We start from the raw sequence: 23,124 nt of genomic DNA on the forward strand, positions 1-23,124 counted from the left end.
GAGAGACTTTTTTGGATGAGTGGTAAGTAAGTAGAAAAAGGAGAGTATATGATCAGATAGCTAGAACTATAACCGATTGGATAGGTTCTAGGTAAGAAGCTATCCATATAGGTTTTGATTCCAGCTCCTACATCTTAGGGATTGACTGGTTTTCATTTTGGTTTTGATTCCTACTTTTTAGGGCAGATATCCATATCAGCTTACCCCTAATGAAGGGTGTTGGACTAACAGTTCAATGTGTTATATTTAAAAACTCTCAAACTAAATAATACGATATTTAAAAATTTTATTGATTTTTTTACCTTTAACATTTTATTTCAGTTTAAAATAATAAATATGTTGTATTAATAAATATTTTATTAATATAAAATATAGATATCAATATCATATAATCTTATATTTGTATTTGAGATAAATTGTAATTTCAATTAGGCCAAAAGACTTATTCCCACCCAAGGTTAATCTCAAACTTCTATTTGTTAATTTTCAAAAATCTAAATACTTATCTGTTAATGGTTAAAGTTAATATAATAAATTACTTGTAAAGGCCAATTTGTTATTTAATTAATAAAATTAAAAATATAAAAGTTTGTATTATTTTTACTTATTGGTTTAAAAAATTAACAATTTTTTTCAATATTAAATTTTAAAAAGTTATATTTCTCCTATAAGGTTTTATTTTTTTCTTGCATCTCAAATGACTAGGCTTTGGTTGCGAATCAATGACACACAAAGATAACAATTAGACAAAAGACAAAGATCCAATGATGAAAAATGACAACAGAATAAAAAAGATAATGGAAGATGAAGCTTTAACTCATTGACTCAAAGTTGTCATAGGTGTTTTCCATTAAATAGACTCCAAAGAAAACAAATTACATGACCGACTCCTCAACTAGTTTCTCGTTTTTTATCAAATCAACTCCATGAAAGATGAATCACATGAAATGACTAGGTTTTTTTCACTTAGATTTTTTGATTTTTCACTAGCAATGAGTTCTCTTCGCTAGTTATTTGAGTTAGCAAAATTGAGTAGTTTTTCCTTGGTTTTCTTCATCAATAAGAGATAAAGAGAGAAGCCATTGGAGATAATGAGAGAAAATGGTAGAGGATAAAGGTGCAAGTGTGATGTTTCCAAACTTTGGGGGTGATTGAAACGAAAATTTTGAAAAATGATGAAACCCTAAGATAAAGGGGAAATGTCATTTTTCTAAATAATACACTCTTTCACAAAAATGTTAAAAAAGGTCAAATAGTATCTTACAATGAAATTAATTTATTCTGTTAGTTTTAACAATTATTGGATGTATATTTATATTTTTAAAAATTAATAGATAAAAGTTTGGAGTTACATTAAACCTTGGGTGGGAAAAAGTCCTATAACCTTTCAATTATTATCATAGTATTGCAGCACATGTAAATCACACCATTTACTTTACTTTATTTGATTGCACTGAGAGTTGGTTTGTAAGCTCACAATTTTCAACTATAAAGAGTGCAAATAATATGAACACTAAATAATAAATAGAAAGAAGACTTAGAAAAATTCACGCTTAACCATTGTCGCAGACCACGTATATAGAAAAGAAAATTAGGAACATCCATTCATTTAACATTTTTCTAATATTTCCTAAAAATAAAACCTGAGCTATTAGTTGATCATTAATATTTATAAAATAAAAATAATATAATATATAACAATTTTGGGTAATAAATAATTATATATTTATGTATGTTATTACGTAGTTAAATATTATTTAATTATTAATTTAAAATTATTTAATTATATAATAATACATATTAAATATATATTTTTATATATATTTAAAATAATTATACATAATTTTTTTTGATAAAATAAATACATAATATGATAAATATTAATAAATATAAATTATTATTATTATTATATCTAAAAAATTAATAAATATAAATTATTATTTTAAAAATATTATTAAATAAAATTATTTTAAATATTATTTTTAAAATTAATAAAAATATAATTATATAAAAAAATTAAAATTACCATATTAATATTTTAATATGGAAATGAAAGGCGGTTAGCTTCCACGTGACATAGGACATTCACAGAATTTTCATTACCCCTTAAGCAAACGCTTCGAGCTGTAGAATGTGTTCTCACGCAAACAGTCCTCAGGTTGTACGGACAAACCAAATATAATTTTTTTTTTTTTTTTATATTTGAAAAAGGAAGTGATATTAAAAAAAAAAAAACTTGTTTTCATATTTACTTTTATTTTCTTTTTGGTTCCAATAAAACACGGAAACGAAGTCGAGGCAAAGAAAGAACGAGCGAAGAAAGAGGATTGAATTTGATCTGGTTTTTTCAAACTAAGGTAGAATTGTTTTTATTTTAATTTTGATTTTTAATTTTAAATAATAGTTATTTTTTTCGAGCGATACTTTCGCTTCGTGTCAGATCTCACGACGGCATAAAATATAGGGTTTCTATGTGTTAAACATTGTTGTAGTTGCTGTAATTTTCAACTTGTGGTGATTTTGATTGAGCATTTTTCATGATTTTGTTACTTGTTTGGATTTGATGCTGATTTGATTTTCATTTTGTTTTAGAAATTTGTGGAAAAAATGGGTTTGTTTTTCTTTATGTTTGCTTGTTCTTACACTCGTGTTCTATCTATTTGTACATTTTTATTATATTTTGTGACAAGTTTGATATGTAAAGTTTTTTAGATACTGCCATTGTTGTTTTTTCAGGGTTTTGATCTGTGTGTTGGTATCGGAAAGAGAAGTTGTTGGATTGAACCTTTGAAATTTGTTGAATCATGAGAACTTCATGGGCTGATTCTGTGGTCGGTTCTGAGAGTGGAAATGGAGTGGCTGGTTTATCTAGTGGCAATGGGAGCTCAGCTCGTCCCACAAAGGCCACTTACGTGCCACCACATCTCCGTAACAAGCCCCCCTCATCCAACTCCCCAGCCAGCACGCCAGCCCCATCTCCATCGCTGTCCAGTGATCGTCCAGCTGTAAGTTATGCAGCACCTGCTGGTGGGTCCCGCTGGAGTGGTGGTTCAAGGCCCGATTTTGGGCGTCAAACTGGCTATGGGGCCTCTGGTGTTCAAAGTTATGGTGGTTCTGTTGGTAGAAGTGTTGGTGGTAGTGGTTGGAATAATAAAATTGGAGGATGGGACCGGAGGGAGCGGGAAGTGAACCCGTTTGGTTATGATGATAATGCTGAAGTGGTCTTCGTTGAACAGGAAAATACAGGGATAAATTTTGATGCTTATGAGGATATTCCAGTGGAGACGAGTGGGGATAATGTGCCACCACCGGTTAATACATTTGCGGAGATAGATTTAGGAGAGAGGTTGAATGCTAATATTAGGAGGTGCAAGTATGTTAAACCAACTCCGGTTCAGCGTCATGCGATGCCTATATCTCTTGGAGGGAGAGATTTAATGGCTTGTGCTCAAACAGGTTCGGGGAAGACAGCTGCCTTTTGCTTTCCAATTATTAGTGGGATAATGCGAGAGCAGTATGTACAGAGACCCCGTGGGGCACGAACTGTTTACCCTCTTGCTCTTATTCTTTCCCCAACGAGGGAGCTTTCGTGTCAGGTGGGATTGTGTTCTGGATCATTTATGTAATACACATGATTAGACCATGTGATTTTTTATCTGGGTAGTAACGTTTCTTTTTTTTTGTTCCTTATTTATATGCAGATACATGAGGAAGCCAGAAAGTTTTCTTATCAAACTGGTGTTAAGGTGGTGGTTGCTTATGGAGGAGCACCAATCAAAGACCAGGTTTACCCTATATGATATAAGTTGGGTTGTTCTGGTTTTTGGCTTCTTATGCTTTGTATTTGTTAACTTCATGGCATTCTGATCTCCTGTTCATGGCCCATATCCGGATTATCTAGTTTATTATCCTCAAAAATATTTTTACTGCTTGAATTAAGTTCAACTAATTGTTGTTAAATATCCACTAACTGCTTATATAAATATATTCCTGTTGAAATTGTAGAATGTAGAAACTGCTTTTAGAAAGCTTATGTTTGCTGGGAGGGAAACAGGAAATATGTTTTTTGGTATTTGTATCTACATTCCACAGAACCTTCATGGAATTGCTTTTTGGTGATATTCTTCTCTTGCAATTTATTATTAAATTCATATATTCACCTCATAAATGTTTTTATTTGATAGCTTGATCTGTTTTCATCACATTTACTTTGTGTTTATCTATGCTGTTATATTGTAATAAGTTGACAGTACTATTTTTCTTTTCTTCTCTTGTGCTACTTCTTGTTCTGTTGATTATTTCATGAGCTTTTATTGCTTAAATTTATTTTGTATTGATTGTGTGTTGTTTGTTAGTTGCGAGAGCTTGAGAGAGGGGTTGATATTCTAGTGGCTACTCCAGGGCGATTGGTTGATCTGCTTGAGAGGGCTAGAGTGTCACTGCAAATGATTCGATACTTGGCTCTTGATGAGGCAGATCGGATGCTAGATATGGGTTTTGAGCCTCAAATCAGAAAAATAGTGGAACAAATGGATATGCCTCCTCCAGGTGTGAGACAGACTATGCTTTTCAGTGCTACCTTTCCAAAAGAGATACAGGTTTGTTTCAATAACTTTTAGGGCTTCCTTTGGTACCTATTCAAGTTGTGTTTTGGTCCCCATGACAATTGGAGCTACTGATATTGTTTTTGCACTAGTACTATTGTTAATTTTGTAAGTAGATTTGTTCAAAATAATAATAATATTAAGGTGAAATTATGGCGCTCGATATTTTACAACTTTGAATATCTTTTCTACCTTCCCTAGTCATGGTCAAGTCACATTATATTCTAGTTTTGGTACTGTTACAAGATATAAATTTTTGTGTGGGTTGGAGCTTTGCAGTTGTGCTAGCTACTTCTATTTACTTTAATACTGTAATATGGCATCATATGTGTAGTTGAGAATAAGTTTTTGAATGGTAAAGTTCTAAATAAAATTGTCTTCCAAGCTTCAATTGACAGTTTCTCTGCAATCTGCTTGATGAACAGAGTCTGGCATCTGATTTTCTTGCAAATTACATCTTTCTGGCTGTTGGAAGGGTCGGGTCAAGTACTGATCTTATTGTTCAAAGGGTTGAGTTTGTTCATGAGTCTGACAAGAGAAGCCATCTGATGGACCTTTTGCATGCACAAAGGGAAAATGGGGTTCATGGCAAGGTATAGACATATCATCTTTGACATTTTGGACTTTCTTATTTTAGTTCCTTATTAATTGGTTATGTGATTGTTAGAGAATATTTTCTGGGAGCTTTCCTCCTTTACAATGTATTTGTGTATTATTCAATCCTACTGTGTCAGGGGGCATTCATTCTGATTTAATTTGATAGGTTAATTTTTATGTCTCAATATTGATGCTACTTGTTTTAAGTTTGCAGCAAGCTCTGACATTAGTTTTTGTGGAGACAAAGAAAGGAGCTGATTCATTGGAATATTGGTTGTGTATGAATGGGTTTCCTGCAACTTCCATTCACGGTGATAGATCACAGCAGGTGAGTTTGTCAGAATCTATACTGCAAAAAATGAAAAGAAAAAGTTGGTTGGATCTGATTGTGCATTGACTTGTGCTTGTATTTGAGTTCCAGTTATATTAGAATCATCATCTGCATGTTTATTGATGGCGTTTGATTCATAATAACAAGATACCAATGCTACATGTTATCCTGAGTTATTACCTGAAGTTTTAGTTAATAGATGAAATTTTTTTTTTTTTTTTTTGCAGGAAAGAGAATTTGCATTAAGATCATTCAAAAGTGGAAAGACACCAATATTGGTAGCAACAGATGTGGCAGCACGTGGTCTTGATATACCGCATGTAGCTCATGTAGTCAACTTTGACCTCCCCAATGACATTGATGATTATGTTCATCGGATAGGAAGGACAGGGCGGGCAGGCAAAACAGGACTAGCCACAGCCTTCTTTAATGAGAACAGTATGTCATTGGCAAGGCCACTATCTGAACTAATGGAAGAAGCTAACCAGGAAGTACCCGCTTGGCTTACTCGTTATGCATCACGAGCTGCTGTTAGTGGTGGTAAGAATCGACGGTCTGGTGGACGTTTTGGTGGTCGTGACTTTAGAAAAGATAGCTCTTTTAGTAGGGCTACTCCATACTATGGTGGAATGAATAGTACTGGTGGATATGGGGTTCCTGGCAGTTATGGTGGGGGATATGATCCTGGTGTGACCAGTGCGTGGGATTAGCATCCTTCTTTATACTGAAATGTTTCTTACTGTTCTCTGAGTATATATATTATTTCTTCAGAATTCAAGGATTATTATGACTCCATTTTATTGACTTGTTGAGTTTTATGGGAGGGGCCTTGGGAGGATCCAATGGTGGTTAGCCTGGTGCTGAATAGAAACTATCAAATTAGGTTTATGATGTCTGCAGATACTTGCTAGTATGTTATATATTCTAAGTGGTGAAATGTAGAGAATATGTATATATAGGAGCGAAATTAGGTACCAGCACAGTAACTTTACTGGATTGATTATTGTCAGAGTAACAGTAAACCCTTCTGGGAAATGACGGGATAGTTTAGTAACCTGAAACGGCAGTGGATTGATACGTTGGCATTTTCCATACATACAGGGAAATTCAGTAGGTAAGAGTAGCTGCCCGACCTTATTGTATTTTTGGATTCTTTTGGGGTTATTGAAGGAGAGTTTGGCAAAATGAGGATTGAGCAATTGCTTTTGTGGACAGCTGCAGCTTACAAAGTGCTTTTGCAGATGAAAAGTAATTAGGGGTCTGCAATTTTTGCAAATGGTGGTGTGGACACTTGACAAACTGCATATTTGAACATGTTTGTAATGTTAAATCAATTCAATAGGAATGTATTTGACATCTTTGTAATCTTTTATTGCTATAGAATATAATTACTTCAGCCCCATGCCAATGTTACTATTTTACTGCTTATTGTGGCTGTGACAAATATTATATACTTTATATGACTGAAGAAAAAAACCCCAAAAAATATCAAACACCATTAATGAAAGATAAAGAATAAGTAAAACATGTGGCAACTGCCTTTCACAATTGCTAAAACATTGAAAATCAAAATTGATATAGATGAAGGCCAAGCATGCAAACCAGAAAAAGGAAGCTTCTTTCCAAGACAAGCTTTAGAAATTCTTATCTCCTTTTCTTTTGGCCAACAGCTCCTCAAAATGACAAAAGCTTTACTCTGCAATCTCGAGAAGGCAAAGAAAAATGTTCCATGTCTCTAGTCTGCTACCAGTAAGAGTTATGGATTTTGATAAATCTTGAATTTATTCTTTCACATTGCAAAAATAAGTATAACCGAAAGAATAGCAGAAACAGGTACCTGCTTCTCCATCAATATTTCTAGCCCTCATTTCTCTTCTAAATTCTTGTACATTCTCCCAGAGGGTGTTATGTTAGCAAGCATTCTAAGATAAGTACTAACACGAATTGCTGACAAACATCTTTTGCTGCTTCAGGTAACAAAATATGGTGTGTTAATGTAAGATGGTCATGGCTATTAATCAGAGTCATCCTCTACTTCTGAAGTTTCCTCGTAGCATTCATCACCTGATCTGATCTTTTCCTCCTCAGTCTCTTCTTGTTCTGTTTCACTCTCCACATTATCATCAAGCGAAACATCTTCTTGAGGTAACATATTCACACCTTTGCATCGGTATAGAAGTCCTGTTTTCATTACATGATAAAATTTCTTTCTAATATGAACAAGGGGATGTGGGTCCACTACCTTTCCTCGTTGGTAGCCTTCCTTGAGAGTCACAGTGGTTGTCTTACATTTCAGAGAGAGGTAGAAGATCCCTGGATACCTGGTAAATAATCGTGTAAACTTTTGTGGAAGATTCAGTTCCTCTCTCAGGCTTCTCAAATAGTTCCTTTTAGTCTTCTTGTGAATAGCCATGCTCAATATCTCATGCAAAACTCCAACAGCTCGTTTCTCCATAAGATCGCTATTTGGGTCAATCTGCCTGCAACCCTCATAAGGTGAAATATATGGCAGCTTCTGAAACTCCTCCATCCATGCTCTCACCTTTTTCTGAGCTCCATATCCCCTTGGGAAATTCATTGGGAATGCCAATGTTGTTTGCCCTCTTTTGAATTGCCTATAATCGTTACCATTCTCATAACTTTCACTACGTTTCTGCATTGCAGAAATTGCAAACTCTTCATGCCATTGTGCAAGTCGCAAACCAGCAAGCCCATTTGAGGTCTTAACAAATCGAAAATCATCTGGGTAATTTGGAATCAATATTTTCTCAAAATTATCTGGCAAACCGAGATCCCATTTTAAAGAATATAATGATTGGAGTGGCATTGTCCTACTCTTCATCATCATCAGCATTCTACAAAGCCTCTCCATAGTATCTTTCTCATAAGTTTGGTGTATATTTTGCTCCTGTGAGTCCAACAATTGTGCAGTATCTGTCAGTCGAAAACAAGGCAAATTTGCATAACGGCTATGTGGGAATTCCTCAAACAAAGTTGGATACCTACATAACAATTGAAGATTATAATCGTCAACACCATTCTTCAAATCTTCCCAATATTATAATTATTACAACTTTGTCTCAAACCCTAATTCTTATCATTTTAAAAACTTCATAAAATTTCTACAAGTTCTCTGTATATTTTTGCAACACAAGAAACCATGTGAAATAAATTCATTCAAAAGAAAGTAAATAAAAGCACTTCTTTGTTGATTATAGAGTCTTGCTAAAGTGGTTTTGGAGAAGCAAAATCATCTGAAAAAAGCACTTCTCTTGGGAAAAAAAAAAACACTTCATAGATGTCTTTGCAACAAAAGGCCTTCAAACGGTTCATAGTACTTCTGTGTTCAGTATGTAATGGTTGGCTAAAATTCTTTCTGAAATCCAAAATGCACTTCAAGAAGCATATACATATAGGCACTTAAAAAAACTGAAAACCCTTCTACAAAATCACTTCTAAATCCCACCTTATACTACCTTGTCTATAATTCAAACACCAATCAAAAACAAGAAAGGTATATGCAAAAATCCATTAAAAAAAAAAACCGAAAAAAAAGGACCTGCGCAAAAAGCGAACTACGGGAACAGTGAGACCGAGAAGCTTTTGCCATTCAGAAACTGAATTCGCCGTGAGAAACCCAGTAGAAGAACGCTTAATCGCGTCTTTTAAGAGACAAGCAGCCTTTAAATCGGTATCGACATCTATAATGCGGTCTAAGCCACGGTTCTTGACCCATTTCAGACGAACTTTGGTTATGAATCGGCTTTGGTAGAGCCATTTAGAGGGGGGTTTAAGCAGGGTTTGGGATGAAAACCGTTTTGCAAATGAGAAGATTGAGTTTTCGGCTTTGAAAATCATGAGTTGTGCAAAGTTTTGAACTTTGTTGAGGATTTTGCGGGGAGGAAGAAGCAAAGAGAGTGAGTTTTTTTCTAGAAAGGATGGAATCGGATTTTTCTGAAAAGCTGTGAAATGTAAGGGTTTTAAGCAATATTACAGTCAACAAGTCCCCAGGGAGAACACGGTGGAAAAGTTTACAAAAGGACTTAAACTTTGTATTTTTGCAAAATCACTCCTCCGGGTCCGGGCACTACTCAGGTAGATAGCATGACATAACTCCAGTTGTTCTCTGTTCTGTAAATGAATCAGAAAGTGGAAGAATGGAGTAAAAGAAGAAGAAACATGAAGCAGAGAAACAGTCACAAAGGTGAGCTCAGGCTTCCTCAAAGAGACTTAATTTCTCTTCTGCTCGTGAGCCCCATTGCTTTTTTTTTTTTTTTTTTAAATTTCATCTCAATTTTAGTATTGTTTCCTGATTGACATCAGCCTGGTTGAACCTTGTCTTTCTGCCCCGGTCACCCGTCATCCCTCAACGCAATCGAAGGCTGTTTGGTTAAGGGATTTAAAAGTTAGTTTAGTAATTTATCTTTTATTATTTATATTATCTTATTTTATGATAATTTTTTATTATCAATGATAGATAATCTGAGTATCATTTTCACCTTAAGTATTAAAAAATTACTAAAATAATCATAATTTTATTATAATTATATTATTATTTATTAATTTTTTGAAATAAAAATAAATTTATTTTTAATTAATATAAAAGTATTTAAAAATAATTATATTCAAAAGTATTTAAGTAAAATAATTTATTAATATTTTTTTATTACCTTTAACTAAACACAATAATTATTTATGTTTATCAAATTTTATCAAACATAATAATTATTTATATTTAATAATCTTTTAAATACCTTATCTTTAAAATAATCTTTCTATTTTAGTACAAAACATTACTCAAATTAAACTCTCTCAATGTTATCTTCATTATTGTTGTCACAATTGATTTAATTAACCATATAATAATATAATATTAAATAATATAACATACGTCTCTAAGTGAATTATATAAAGAGGCACGTTAAGATTAACCCCTTAAAATTCTTCTCTTTAGCCGTCGACTTAGATTAAAAAAAAAAATCACTCAAACTTTTATCACATATCTTACAAAATAGACTAACAATTGTAAGGGCTCCGACAAAATTAAGATAATGTTGAAGAAATTCACAGATATATTTCATTTGTTATTATACAGGTTAATATCATTAATTTATTTACTAACTTCTCATTTCTACTATTTTTTTTTTTCCTTTATAATTTAGAAATCTACGTTGATTTTGCACTTGGGCAGTTGGGCCGCGAATAATAGTGAAAAGAAAATATCAAAACAGACAAAACAAAAAAGTAGAAAATTCTTATTCAATTTAGCAACCACAAGGAAATGCATTGCACCAAAATCCGAGACATGGAACCCTAAATCAATGGGAGGGCATCCAAAAGCATGCCACTAACCACTTTTCCTTTGCAGGCAAATTTTAAGTACAGAGATGGTGACTAACTAGACCATTTTCTATTGGCAGCTAAAAAAAAAAAAGGGCGGTAGGCAGGCGATGCGATGAGATTGAATGAAAACAAAATCATTTTCTATGAGACAAAAGGTGGCATAACACAACACGGATCATTGCAGGGGGGATGATAAACTGAGAAAGAACACGACATGCGCACAAGATCTACAATTCTTACAAAGTACTTTTCTCGCTATTCATCATCAGCTTCTCTGTCCATATTATCTTTGTGCATCTCCAAAACCTGGAACACAAATAACATATCGGTGTTAAGGTACCACACCTAACAGTCTTTCACAGCAGGTTGATGATGAGAGAGACTATTATAATAAAATAAAAATAAAAAGAAATTTTAATTTCTCCACCCTGGTGCGTCAACGTCTAGGTCTAGGCTTGCAGCGGAATTCGGCTAAGAGTGCTATATGATCCGACGACCACTCTGGAGAAGGAAGCGCTGTGTCTTTTCTCAAGCTATCCTCATCCAAGAGCTCCAACAAGGACTCGACTGTCAAAGAGTCCGCTGAAAGGAAAGTTTTTAACCAAATCATGTGTTGTGAGATAAAGAAGAATACGGAGAGAAAAGTAGGCAAATGAAAGAGATAAACAGTTATGAAAATTCACCAGTGTAAAATATGTAATCTAGCGTGCCAATAAAATCTCTTGTGCAATGCGTAAATAAGGGTTCGTTGGTTGAAGAGTCCATTCTCCTCCTCTGCTGTTCCATACCAAGACCAACACCCATCCTTGCAAAGGATGAATAAGCACTGACCTGAAACACTAAGAATGTCACAACAGGTAGAATCCACAAGCTTCTAATCATCATTTGCCTTTTCTAATACCCTCATTTTCTTTTTCTCCATAAACCCAAAGAAAAACAAAAATGAAAATCAATCTATCTCTTTTTGTTTTTTAATTCATGTCAATATCATAATGATAAGTTACCAATGGCAATTGATGATTCAGCTTTGTCTGAGGACGCAAGATAGTAAGAGGATCTATTGCTAGGTCTGGATGCAGTGGATCAACCTTTCCCATAGCCAGAAGTGCATGGGGAGCACTGCAAGAAATTTCAAAAGCATACACTTGGAGCCACATATACAAAATGATATGCAATAAAATGAATCTCCTAAATAAGCTACACAATGAGAATAATAGACAGACCTTCCAGGAGCAGAATCAAAATCTCCACACACCAACATTGGGATGTCGGCACTAGCAGCTATTTTCTCCAATCCTTTTAAAAGAGTATGAACCTAAATGGCAAAATGAAAACACAATTGTACAAATATACATGATGAACATTTAGTGTAAATAATTGAAAACAATACAGAGCCACACGCAAGACAAAAATAATGAGTACCTGCCAGATCTTGACATCCTTTAGATCTTGGTGGATGTTTACATGTGTATTAGCCTATAACACAAAGCCAAGAAAATTAAGGTCAAAATATTTGGTGCTCAAGAAAATGAATCAAAATCTGCAACACTACATATAATCTACACACCACATATATCCATTCATTTAGTGGAGCACATTTTAATGAATTCTTAAAACATCCTCACCAATGTCAGGCCCATTTATTGCACACATAGTTATCGGCTATTTAAAAGAAAGAAAACAAAGGAGAGAGCAAAAAAAGATAAGAAAAAAGCCAAAGATTGAAAGCAATAGCTTTCTCCGAGGAGAAACAACTTTGTAAAGCAATACTGATGCTCTCTCCTACACATGAGAAATTTGGAAGAGAGCAATAAGACTGATTTTATAACATGTGAAGGACTCCAATTAGTCCTACACAATTTGACTGTGATACACATTCCTAGAGGAAATGAAAAGATTCCTCGGCCGTGTATTCAACTTTGGGCATGTTAAAACACTCCATCCTACACAATTTCAGGTAAATTCTATCATGATTATAAGTAGAACAGGAATAAAGAGCACATGTGCCTCAAATTTAACTAACCCAATCTCTATAAAACCACAGTGGACATAACTTAAAAATATAAAGTTAGTGTCAACTAAAATCATTTTACAATTTTCCACATAAATTTTTATTACAGAAGCACCTATTCTCTAGCATGGACCAAAGTCACCAAGTGAATGCCTACATTTAGGGCAGGTCAAGAGCAAAAACTTGAAGGAAACCCAGACAACTTCCAGTTCTGGCCAGTCTTATACCAAGGGGTGAAAAACTTGAAGCAAACTCAGACAACTTCCAGTTCTAGCCAGTCTTATACCACGGGGAATATTTCATAATCACATAATGGCATATATGGATTGTGCTAAGCATCAATAAGCTATTTAACCCATCAATCTGTGGGTTGCAATTCGTAAGGTGTGAAGGTCAAACTCGTCAATTTATTTTCAGAACATGTGAGTGATGACACGCCACCACAATTATTGTGCTCTCTTACTCTTAGCCCCACATAACCAAGAACCAAAGCAATTTGCAGCCAATAATGCACCTTAAATCAGAGACATAAGAAAATGGGGCAAAAAAGTGTTTGCATAAATCACAAATATGAATGTTCCAAACAACAGAAAAAAAAAGCAAGCATGCCAAGCAAGTTAAAATAATGAAAAATCTAACCACACAGAGAAGTTGTCGTTTCCCAGGATTATCAGCTCCTTGGTTATTGAATCTTGCTTCCAAAACCACTATTAATGCAACGTTGTCCTGTGTATACAGAATTTACACAAGGACTATTAAAAACATATAGACACAACTTTAAAAAAAAAAAAACTAAAAGCTGAAAGATTATCAAGCTACTTTAACCAATCGATTCAAAGCATTCTTCTTCTGAGCACTTGGAAGTATAGCTTCAGTCAAAGACTGAGCGGCCTTATTAAATTCAACCTGCATACAAGTACAAGTTCCTTCAGCATGTGAAAACACTAAAGATGTAGCATACAGAGAAAAAATAATGAGGCATTCAAACCTCATATTTTTTGACATGTGAAAATCTATCTCTACGAAAAAAAGTCGCACAACCATCAATTGTATGGATATTTGCATTGGAAACCTGAAATGAACAACTGAATCAATAACCAAAAGTAAATATTATTAATACATATGTCCATATGATCATTAAGCTCTTAAACAAACCTCATTTGTTTTTCTCTTATAAAGAGCTTGATATCCATGCTTATCCAGTTCAGGGGCAAAAAATTCCTCGAAGTGATCATTTTGAACCTAAAAGAAAGAAATGGAAGAGCAATAACAAGAAGTTCAAAAATGTCGCAAAGACCATTGGCAAAAAATGAAGAACCTGCTCAACAAAAGATTCTAAACAATTGATTATGTAAAAGCAAACCAGACTAAATCTAGTTATTATCATCTTTCTCTTTGTTAGAACTTTATTCACTTTCAGCCTCATCAGTTCAAGCTTAGAGGTCATTATCATTATTAATCCTTGACCGAGTCTGGTATTGCTAGAAGGGGAAACATGAATTTACTTCTTTATTAACCCTATGGTGTCCACTTATGGCAAAACATCTGCTATACAAAAAGGTTAAAGGAAAGAAAGTGATTCCAAGTTAAATTTTTCTTGACTAACGAGATAAGCAACTTCCAAAAAGCTAAAGTTTAACCTAAAAGTTCCAAAATTAGTTAGCATTGCTCCAAAAATTAAATTCTTAGACAACAAAACTGCACTTATATATACCTCCTGAAGACAAACAATATCAGCACGATAGCCAACGATTTCACGCAACAAATTCTGTCTGCGATAAGGCCAGGAAAGAGCCCAGGAGGGGCAATAACTATATGATTCACTAGTGGCATACACATCAGACAAAATGTTGTATGAGAGTACAGTAAACGTCCCAGAAGATGAAATACGGACATCTGAATCTAGATGCCCCATCGTGTCTGCTCCATTGACTGGGATCAAGCGACGAGGACTAGGAGAGGGGGCAGGAATAACACGCGAAGTCAATAGAGTGCTGCCAGGTCCCACAACTGATTTAGTCTCGGCATCTACCACAACACACTCAAACTTGAGAACATGGCCAATATCATCAGCTGTTGGAGTGTATGTCTTAGATCGTCCAACTTCAAACCAAGTTTCACCACTCCTCTGTGTAACTGTTGCAGGATATAAAGTTGCTGAACCATTGGTCAAATTAGTACTTGATGCAGAACCAGATAAGCCAGCATTGATAACTCCAGAGCCTGTGCTATTGAAGCGCCCAAATAACTCTTCTTCTTCATTTCCATTTTCATTTACAGCACTTGCAGCACGGTCATGCAGAACACGATGGTGTTGCCATGCATCAGAGAAGCACTTAGGAGAGCAATGGTAACTCTTGGCAACAGGTATTTTAGCCTTAACACAACCTAGGCACTGCAGCGTGGCCTGCTCAGATGGATGTACACTGCACACAGTAACTTTTCTATCACTCTGTATACGGTACCTGCAAATTGAACCCAAGAACAGAGCAAGAAGATTCTGTCCAGTATCACAATCCAAAATTATAATATAAAACTCAGACCACTCAAATTAATATGCAGATGCTGAACAAATCCCAAAATGTAACAAAAGAATAGTAAGGTATTAAAAGATATGTTTAAGTCAACAATAAATCTTAAGATGCTAATTGCAGTACAGATAACCAATAACTTAAGTTGTGAAGTAGAGGGCAAAAGCTGTAAGCTTTGAAGAAAGAGATAATGACCATAATGGCCACTGAGAAGGCATGCTTTACACATCAATCATCTAGTAAAAAATGATGCTTACAATTATCATAGCTCATAACAGTGTCATATCATGTTATAGTTACAAATAAAACTTCAAGCGTTAACATTACAAATGAATTTCTCATGACAGCTGATTCTTCAAGAAAGATCAATTAATTGTCCATCAATTTATATCACTATGCAGTCCTAAAGATAAGACCTCTTGTAGATGGTTTCTCATTCTGAGGCTTTCAGCAAGAAATATAAGAACCTAACTGCTGAATACATTAATTTTAAAAAATAATTCAAGAACTGCAATATCATTTTTTAATTCCTGAGATACTCATTAATTTCAATTTGTGGTTTCCTATTCTCAAATCATACTAGCTACCAAGATATGTTCAATTCTCCTGCATGAAAAATCTCACCAAATGAATATTTGCTAGACATTACTCAAATCTAATTACCGTAATTAAATTTCCCCACAAAAATTAGGTCACTTTCATCCTTTTTAGGTATCTCAATTGCTACCAGATTTGCAAAGCGGCCAGGCACCACTGATACAAGTGGAACTAAAGTATGTTTTGCATGAATAGTTCAGGCACTCCAATAATCATCATGTAAATTTAACATGATATGTAGCAACAAGTTAATACATGTCACTAACAGTGAAATGCTGCAATGTTTATATCTCTTATCCGCTAGAGATTCACACTTTCTTCAACATCCCATATAGTTCTCTCCAAATTGGTCTTAGATCATCTTATAAAACCCTTTTCCCAACTTAATTGACAGATTTGGCTGTTAAATTTGTTGGAGCCTATAATCCATCTCTTCAAAGTAAGATTCCATCTATGGATTTAGAGTGCAAAAATTACAATATTGTAACATAGTTAATATTGTAATGCAGTTATGATCCATCCTTCCTAAGGAGGAGATGCAAATTTAACTCATTCTACTTTATGTTAGTCTGATTTTCCAAACAAAATAACTTACACAAGCAGCACACAAAAATCTAACGAATATATATGTAGTTATTAATTATACCTAGATTATATCCTACACACTTATATCTGAGTGCACACAAATGGGGCCGGGTGGATAACCAACATCTTGATAGTAATGGAGTAGTACAACAACACAACAGCAACAACAGTGACATCCTTAGAGCACTAAAAGACACAAACAGTAGTATGGTTATTACTTCAGTTGCAAGGACATGTAGATACAAACCAGTATTAACACCTAATGAAACCAAGATACTAAACTGTAAAATTATGAATATGAATACCACATTGTATGAAAACACCAATGTAGTAAGCTTGGAACAGCTATCAACTTAGTGCCCTTAAGAGTAAATGTATAATTAACATAATGTATCTTCATGGCAAAGAAGTATAAAAACAAATTGAACAAAAAGCATGATGGGAAATAACATAAAACACCCTCTTGCCTGCATTAATACTTCATTTTTCAGTATCAAGGTTCCTTAAAAGACCATTACAAACAAGACACAGAACTGAAATGCTGAGTCCTCAATTGGGCCACCATTTTCCTCATTAGTTTCTTTCCCAATTGATTATCTTAAAAATGCAACCTATCTAAATACTGTTCACATAAGAATTAGTTTATCATCACCTCATGACCTAAGTTCATTAATATTCCTCCTTTTCTCATTCCTTAAATAGCATAATTGGTACCTAGGATTACCAGTAGTCTTCTAATAAAATTCTTCTTCCAGCCCTGCATAGATACCTAATTAGCATTAAAATTTAGATATCCAAATAATTGCTTAATATCTTCTAAAACCCTTTTCCCCCAACTTATTCGCCTAAGTTGGCCATAACACTAAATATTAATCAATTTGAGGACAAATGAAGAATCTGCAATGCTGCATTATATGGTTTAGATCAGGTGAAGAAGAATTGAGTCATAACGCCATCATTGCTTAATCTTTCTTTTCTGGTATTCAAGAATCCCTGAGCCTTTGCAATACCTATGATGAACCAGTTATGCATAAATAAAACTCATAACTATTTCCTTAATGTCATTTTCAAATGCCATCCTCTATTAATAATATTAGATCATATCAATTTTGCACAGAATAATTTTGCTTACTCACAGAACAAGAACTGCATGCAGAATAAAATAAGTTTACTTCTGCCCTTTACCCCCACAATGTAACAATAAGCAATAGGCTGTATAATTTTAAGTTAAAAAAGTGAGATCGTCTATCCAGAAAACACAACGGAGGACCAAAATAAGATAATTAAAAAAAAAACACAGAAGCCTGCTCATGATACAACTTAACATGAAATGCAAACAAAGCAAAACTATTAAATGTGCTAAGTTCCCTGCCCCCTTTTCACATAATCCTATGTCAGATAACATTAAATAAAAAAACACATTATCTATAATACATAAGCTTTAAACAATCGTGAGCTACAAAATAATTGTTGTATCTACATTCAGCTTCTAGAGAAAGCCTCATAAATATACTGATTGACAACCATAAAGCCAGTCTAAACACATATTCTCAACACTACAAGCATGCAGGTCAATTCTCTCCAGCAGGTACAAATCAAGTACCCCAAGAATGCTGTAACATTAATTAAAAGACATAAAGCTGAATTTCTGATGAATGCATAATACAAGTTCAAAAAGAAAAATGCTAAGAGGTGATTACTCCACTGAGCAAAGTTATGCTCAAAAGAGAAATTGAGGGAAGATTGTTATTTTCATTTATACAGTCACTTACTAAACCCCTCATAGTGTTATTTTATAATAATTCTTTTAAATAGACAAACAGCATGCACCAACACATTAGCTGTTCAACTCTTCATCCACTTTCTATAATACAAAATCCTAACCATGCAGCTCAGACTTGTATGCTCAAATTCAGACTACTGTCAACCATCTGATGCTTGGGAAAGTTACAATCACAGTAATCAACATTCAGACTACTTATCTTGTCACAAAAATGGTGCAAGCCAATAAAGCCTAGTTCACCAAGAAATTAGCTAATCTATCATATCATAGAACCTTTGAATTCTTAACCACTCCTCCATCATTCAGTAAATACAACATATTACTGAGCCTGAAGTGTTGGCAGAATAATAAATTCTGTGCCTTGCTGACACATTTTAAACCAATAACAAAGCTTCCTAGCCTTACCATTCATAAATTAAAACCTTACCATTCAAAAACTTAGAAGTATCCAATAACCACACATAAACCACGATACATTCACAATCGTTTCTAAAAGCACATGCTATACAGCTACAACAAAGAAGATTCAATCATTCTAGAGTGGATTTTGTTTGTACTCTATATTTTCAGCTTTAAGCTCAAATGATTAATAATTATCACCTGAGTAAGGTTTGCTATCGATTTGCATAGGGCTGGCATCAATACAAACATCTATGACTTTATAGAGTTAGCACTTAACTTGGTTTTTAGTGTAATACAAATCTAATTGGGCTATTGAAAAGGTCAATCAAATTAGTGCAAAAATTATGCCAAATCAAAACACCATGCATACAATATATGGTAGAAAAAGAGCAAAAGTTTGATGGTATAATAAACATGACAGGATGCATAAGATAGCAATAAGAGAGAGATGACAACGGTTTTGGATACATCAGTTCGTATGTGTGGTGTTACTCTACATGCAAGTAACGAACTAACCAAAAGTCGCATATTTATTGAACCCCATTTCACAAAAGAACTTCATAAATGCTAATAATACATAGTCATAATCACTAATTCAATCATTATATCAAGAACACCCTAAAAACTTCCCCATCTTTACTTTAAAGACCAACCAACCAACAAAAAAGAAACACACTTCGCTTGTATCTCACTATAACATATTATCAAACAGGGCAGAATTGATTGACTTCCGTCGCGCACTTACCACTTGTATCTCAGGAAATGACCGTCAATAGGGGCAGATTCCGACACGTCATCGGTGGTGACGGACTTGTCGGGGCGCCGCAAAAGCACGTACGGCGTAAGTTCACAGCCAACAATTGGAATATCCGAAGGTAGGTGCACACGTAGCACGCTCAGCATGCTTTCACTCTTCACTCTCGTTACCACTCTGTTTTCCTATCAAATTGCCCAATCTACCAACACCTATCTTCGCTACCACTGCCCTTGTATTATTAATATTACCGTCGATGCTGTAACGCTGGCGGAAACGTGGCGGATCCGCCATTTACTCGACCCGATTGCCAGCCAGCCTTTACCGGAAACCCAAAAAATCAAAACCCTAAATAAACGATCGTGCGTTAACAACGGTTACAGATCTTGCACGAATACTGAGATTGACAATAAATTGAAGGAACAGAAGAGATTCAGAGAGCGATTGAATAGATCGAGAGAGAGAAGAAGATCGATAGTTAGGGTTTTACAGAGATGTTTTGAAATGAAAGTAGTGTATCTGACAATAGAAAATAAAAATTTTTTAAAAGGAAAAAAATTATATATTTAAATAAAAAGATTTTATTTCTAATTTTATTTTTAAAATTAAACAAAAATAAGGTGGCGGTGCCAGCGGCGGTGGCGGAGAAGTTTGTTTCGAGTCTGCGCGCAATCGTATGCGGGAGATCTTAATAATACACAAAGAGGGATACTGTGTATTTTATTTTATTTTATTTTTTTGGATAACATCATTTACTTCCGTATTTGATTTCCTTAATGTTTCGAAATATTTAAAGAAACTCCTTAAGGAATGGACTTGATTGACAAAAATTAAAGTTTTCAAGTATAAATATAATAATTAAATAGGTTCGCTCCAGTAATATCTGAAAGCAATACTTAGGTCCTTGTCAATATTATTAGGCCAAAACACTTATTCCTACCCAAGATTTAGTTTATTGTTAAACCTTTATCTATTAATTTTTTAAAATTCAAATACTTACCCATTAACCATTAAAGTTAATAGAATCTATTAATATTAAAGATATAATTATTAGTTAACCAATAAAATTTTTTTAAAAAAAACAAGATTTTATCTCATTACAATTTCCCCTCAGCCTGAGTTTTAAAAAGTTACATTTTCCTCCTTAAGATTTTATTCTTTTCCCTAGCTTTTCTCCTACGACAAGACTCTAACCCCTAATCGACAACACTCTCTCTTCTTTCTCTACTATAGATGACCTTAACCAAAGATAGACGAATAAATAGATGGACTACAAAGGCCAAACATAGAAACATTCGTTCGATTTCGAATGATGATTCATCTTCGTCACAATGAAGCCTTCTTCAAAGGCGGATCTCAGATAATTAGTCGATTTGTGCGAAAGGTATAAGGCAGAGACGGATCTTGACGTGACAGAGCAGGAGAGAAAGCGTTGCATTCATGTTAGACTAGGCTGATGAAGCATCACTCAACACTAAAAGGGAGTGAGACTAATCTACAAGAGGTAGCCAAAGCTGGTTTTGATGATAAAAAAAAAAGGAAAAAAATATATAACTTTTCAAAATATAGATTAGAGAAAATTTGTGAGTTTTTAAAATTAAGATAAGAAAATAAAATAAAATTTACCAGTTAAATTATAATTATAATTTTAATACTAATAGATTTTGTTAACTATAAAATTAACAGGTGGGTATTTAAATTTTTGAAAATTAGTAATTTAGAGTTTGACAAATGACTAATCTTTAAGTGAGAACAAGTCATTTGGCCATATTATTATTATTAGTTATCAAACAATTAAGGTGACCCCGAAGGGTTAACAACAAAGTCCTATTAAAATATCATAAATAACAAAAATTTTTTCTATATTGTTAGTTGTTAATGTAGATATAAATTTTGTCACATGAATGATTATTTACTTAATTAATCCTCTATTATTCATTTTAATACCAAAACAATTGTCAAGGTCGTGGCTAACATAGATGGGAACAACCATGAAATCAGTTACTGGCAACCAAAACGACACTTAGGGTGCGTTTGGTTGACGGTTTTTAAAATTACCTTGGTAATTTATCTTTTATTTCTTTGTTTGGTTTATCAGTAATAAAAGATTACAGTAATCTTCTATTACCAATGCTGACGTGGCAGATAATATAGGTGATAATCTGATTACCACCTTCACCTTAGGTATTTAAAGATTACTGGGGTAATCTTTAGTTTATTATAGAAAAATTATTATGTATTAATTTTTTGAGATCAAAATAAATTTATTTTTAATTAATATGACAAATAATATAAAAAATATTTAAAAATAATTATATTCAAGGGCATTTAAGTAAAATAATTTACTAGTAATTTTTTATTACTTTTAACCAAACACAATAATTATTTATACCTATTAAATTTTATCAAACATAGTAATCATTTATACCCAGTAATCTTCTAAGTAATCTATCTTCAATGTAATCTTTCTATTTTAGTAATCAAATATTACCCAAACCAAACGCCCCCTCAGCGTAAACAAATTTGGTGGGAAGGAGTAGCTCTAGGCTATGATGCAAAGTTTGCGATAACAAAAAGGGCAATGTTGAGAGAAAATGAGAAAAATATAAAATAGTTATAAATGAAAATGTAACTTTATTTGTATTTATTATTAGTGTAAATAATATTAATTTAATTTTATATATATATATGATACAAAGTGACAAAATTATCTTATAATTATTAAAACCAACGTCAAATGGGTGAGAAAATAGATGGGTGCTCGCCTCATGATATTCAAATATTATTTTGATAATTGATTATTTATATTATTTTATTTATTTTATTAATCATCAAATATATATTTATTTATATATTTAAAATAATTACAAATAATTTAATTAAATTAAACAAGAGGAGATCTTTCTCATACATCCTTTTCAATTTAAAAATTTAACTTAATTGTAGTCAAATTTGTTTTTATGCTGTTATTAAATTAATAATATTATTATATTTAATTATCAATATAGAGGATAAACTCGACCGTCATCTATCTCTTTACACCATAAATTTGACCGTCATCTCTCTCTTTTTATGAAGGAACGACAAAAGATAATTCATTGTTCAAATCTAGATGATGCAAATTGTTGTCCTTTCACTAGATCAAAAGACATCATCTATTTATTGGATTAGTTTTCCAAACCCTAGGAGCAAATTATAACTTTTTAAAATTTAATTTTAAAGAAAAATTATTAGTTTTTCAAACTAAAAAAAAAAATGATATAAACTTTTAGAGCTTTAAAATTTAGTGATAACATAATAGTTTTATCTTTAGTCTTAACTAAAGATTTTAAGAGAAATTTAAGGACAGATGTGTGTTTAAATTTTTAAAACCTTATGAATGGGAGTTTGTCTTTGTACCAAACCTTGGGCGTAAAAAAGTCTTTTGGCCTTTCAAAAAGGGGGTAAGGGAGGCAATTCGATTTTTGAGCCTAAACCTTTTACATCAATCAGATCAAATATCCATAAAATAAGTGAAGGTATCTCTTCCACTTTCAAAGTTTTTTGGCAGCATTAGAAACCAAATCGAAATCATCCATTAATGAAA

General features: G+C 33.4%; 3 protein-coding genes across 4 annotated transcripts; 1 reads left to right on the top strand and 2 right to left on the bottom strand.

The window, feature by feature from the left end:
* Window positions 1-2,213: 2,213 nt before the first annotated feature.
* LOC123217288 (DEAD-box ATP-dependent RNA helicase 37-like) lies at window positions 2,214-6,931 on the top strand. The gene is made up of 7 exons (XM_044638223.1): window positions 2,214-2,357; window positions 2,738-3,596; window positions 3,702-3,785; window positions 4,356-4,598; window positions 5,030-5,197; window positions 5,416-5,529; window positions 5,760-6,931. The coding sequence occupies exons 2-7, from the start codon at window positions 2,805-2,807 to the stop codon at window positions 6,240-6,242; spliced, it is 1,884 nt and encodes a 627-aa protein (XP_044494158.1). The 5' UTR covers window positions 2,214-2,357; window positions 2,738-2,804; the 3' UTR covers window positions 6,243-6,931.
* A 307-nt stretch (window positions 6,932-7,238) lies between these two features.
* On the bottom strand, window positions 7,239-9,769 carry LOC123217297 (protein WHAT'S THIS FACTOR 9, mitochondrial). Of its 2 annotated transcripts, XR_006502459.1 has the most exons (3): window positions 9,092-9,769; window positions 7,370-8,534; window positions 7,239-7,272 (listed from the first exon to the last, which is right to left on the bottom strand). XR_006502459.1 is itself a non-coding variant. In XM_044638234.1 (2 exons), exons 1-2 carry the CDS (start codon window positions 9,388-9,390, stop codon window positions 7,547-7,549), a joined length of 1,287 nt encoding a protein of 428 aa, XP_044494169.1. In that variant the 5' UTR covers window positions 9,391-9,769; the 3' UTR covers window positions 7,296-7,546. The 2 variants fall into 2 exon arrangements, 1 of the variants encoding a protein (XP_044494169.1); XM_044638234.1 differs by lacking the exon at window positions 7,239-7,272 and having other exon boundaries at window positions 7,296-8,534.
* Window positions 9,770-10,766: 997 nt separating this feature from the next.
* On the bottom strand, window positions 10,767-20,240 carry LOC123218223 (carbon catabolite repressor protein 4 homolog 1-like). The gene is made up of 12 exons (XM_044639521.1): window positions 19,530-20,240; window positions 14,601-15,351; window positions 14,042-14,128; window positions 13,875-13,958; window positions 13,706-13,792; window positions 13,526-13,612; window positions 12,298-12,351; window positions 12,099-12,190; window positions 11,880-11,994; window positions 11,559-11,706; window positions 11,303-11,457; window positions 10,767-11,181 (listed from the first exon to the last, which is right to left on the bottom strand). Exons 1-11 carry the CDS (start codon window positions 19,685-19,687, stop codon window positions 11,312-11,314), a joined length of 1,809 nt encoding a protein of 602 aa, XP_044495456.1. The 5' UTR covers window positions 19,688-20,240; the 3' UTR covers window positions 10,767-11,181; window positions 11,303-11,311.
* Window positions 20,241-23,124: the final 2,884 nt, after the last annotated feature.

Source organism: Mangifera indica, chromosome 1 (genome assembly GCF_011075055.1).
Source record: "Mangifera indica cultivar Alphonso chromosome 1, CATAS_Mindica_2.1, whole genome shotgun sequence".
NCBI lineage: Eukaryota > Viridiplantae > Streptophyta > Magnoliopsida > Sapindales > Anacardiaceae > Mangifera > Mangifera indica.

What these genes read in the sequence shown, in the direction of transcription:
- LOC123218223 (XM_044639521.1), bottom strand. Translation starts at nt 19,687, where the DNA reads ATGCTGAGCGTGCTACGTGTGCACCTACCTTCGGATATTCCAATTGTT. An exon ending in AACGACAACTTCTCTGTGTG is followed by an intron (nt 12,352 to 13,525) that starts GTTAGATTTTTC and finishes TTTGTGTTATAG; the next exon opens with GCTAATACACATGTAAACAT. An exon ending in TGAATCATCAATTGCCATTG is followed by an intron (nt 11,707 to 11,879) that starts GTAACTTATCAT and finishes TTAGTGTTTCAG; the next exon opens with GTCAGTGCTTATTCATCCTT.
- LOC123217297 (XM_044638234.1), bottom strand. Translation starts at nt 9,390, where the DNA reads ATGATTTTCAAAGCCGAAAACTCAATCTTCTCATTTGCAAAACGGTTT. An exon ending in GTAGTTCGCTTTTTGCGCAG is followed by an intron (nt 8,535 to 9,091) that starts GTCCTTTTTTTT and finishes ATTGTTATGTAG; the next exon opens with GTATCCAACTTTGTTTGAGG.
- LOC123217288 (XM_044638223.1), top strand. Translation starts at nt 2,805, where the DNA reads ATGAGAACTTCATGGGCTGATTCTGTGGTCGGTTCTGAGAGTGGAAAT. An exon ending in CGAGGGAGCTTTCGTGTCAG is followed by an intron (nt 3,597 to 3,701) that starts GTGGGATTGTGT and finishes ATTTATATGCAG; the next exon opens with ATACATGAGGAAGCCAGAAA. An exon ending in CCTTTCCAAAAGAGATACAG is followed by an intron (nt 4,599 to 5,029) that starts GTTTGTTTCAAT and finishes CTTGATGAACAG; the next exon opens with AGTCTGGCATCTGATTTTCT.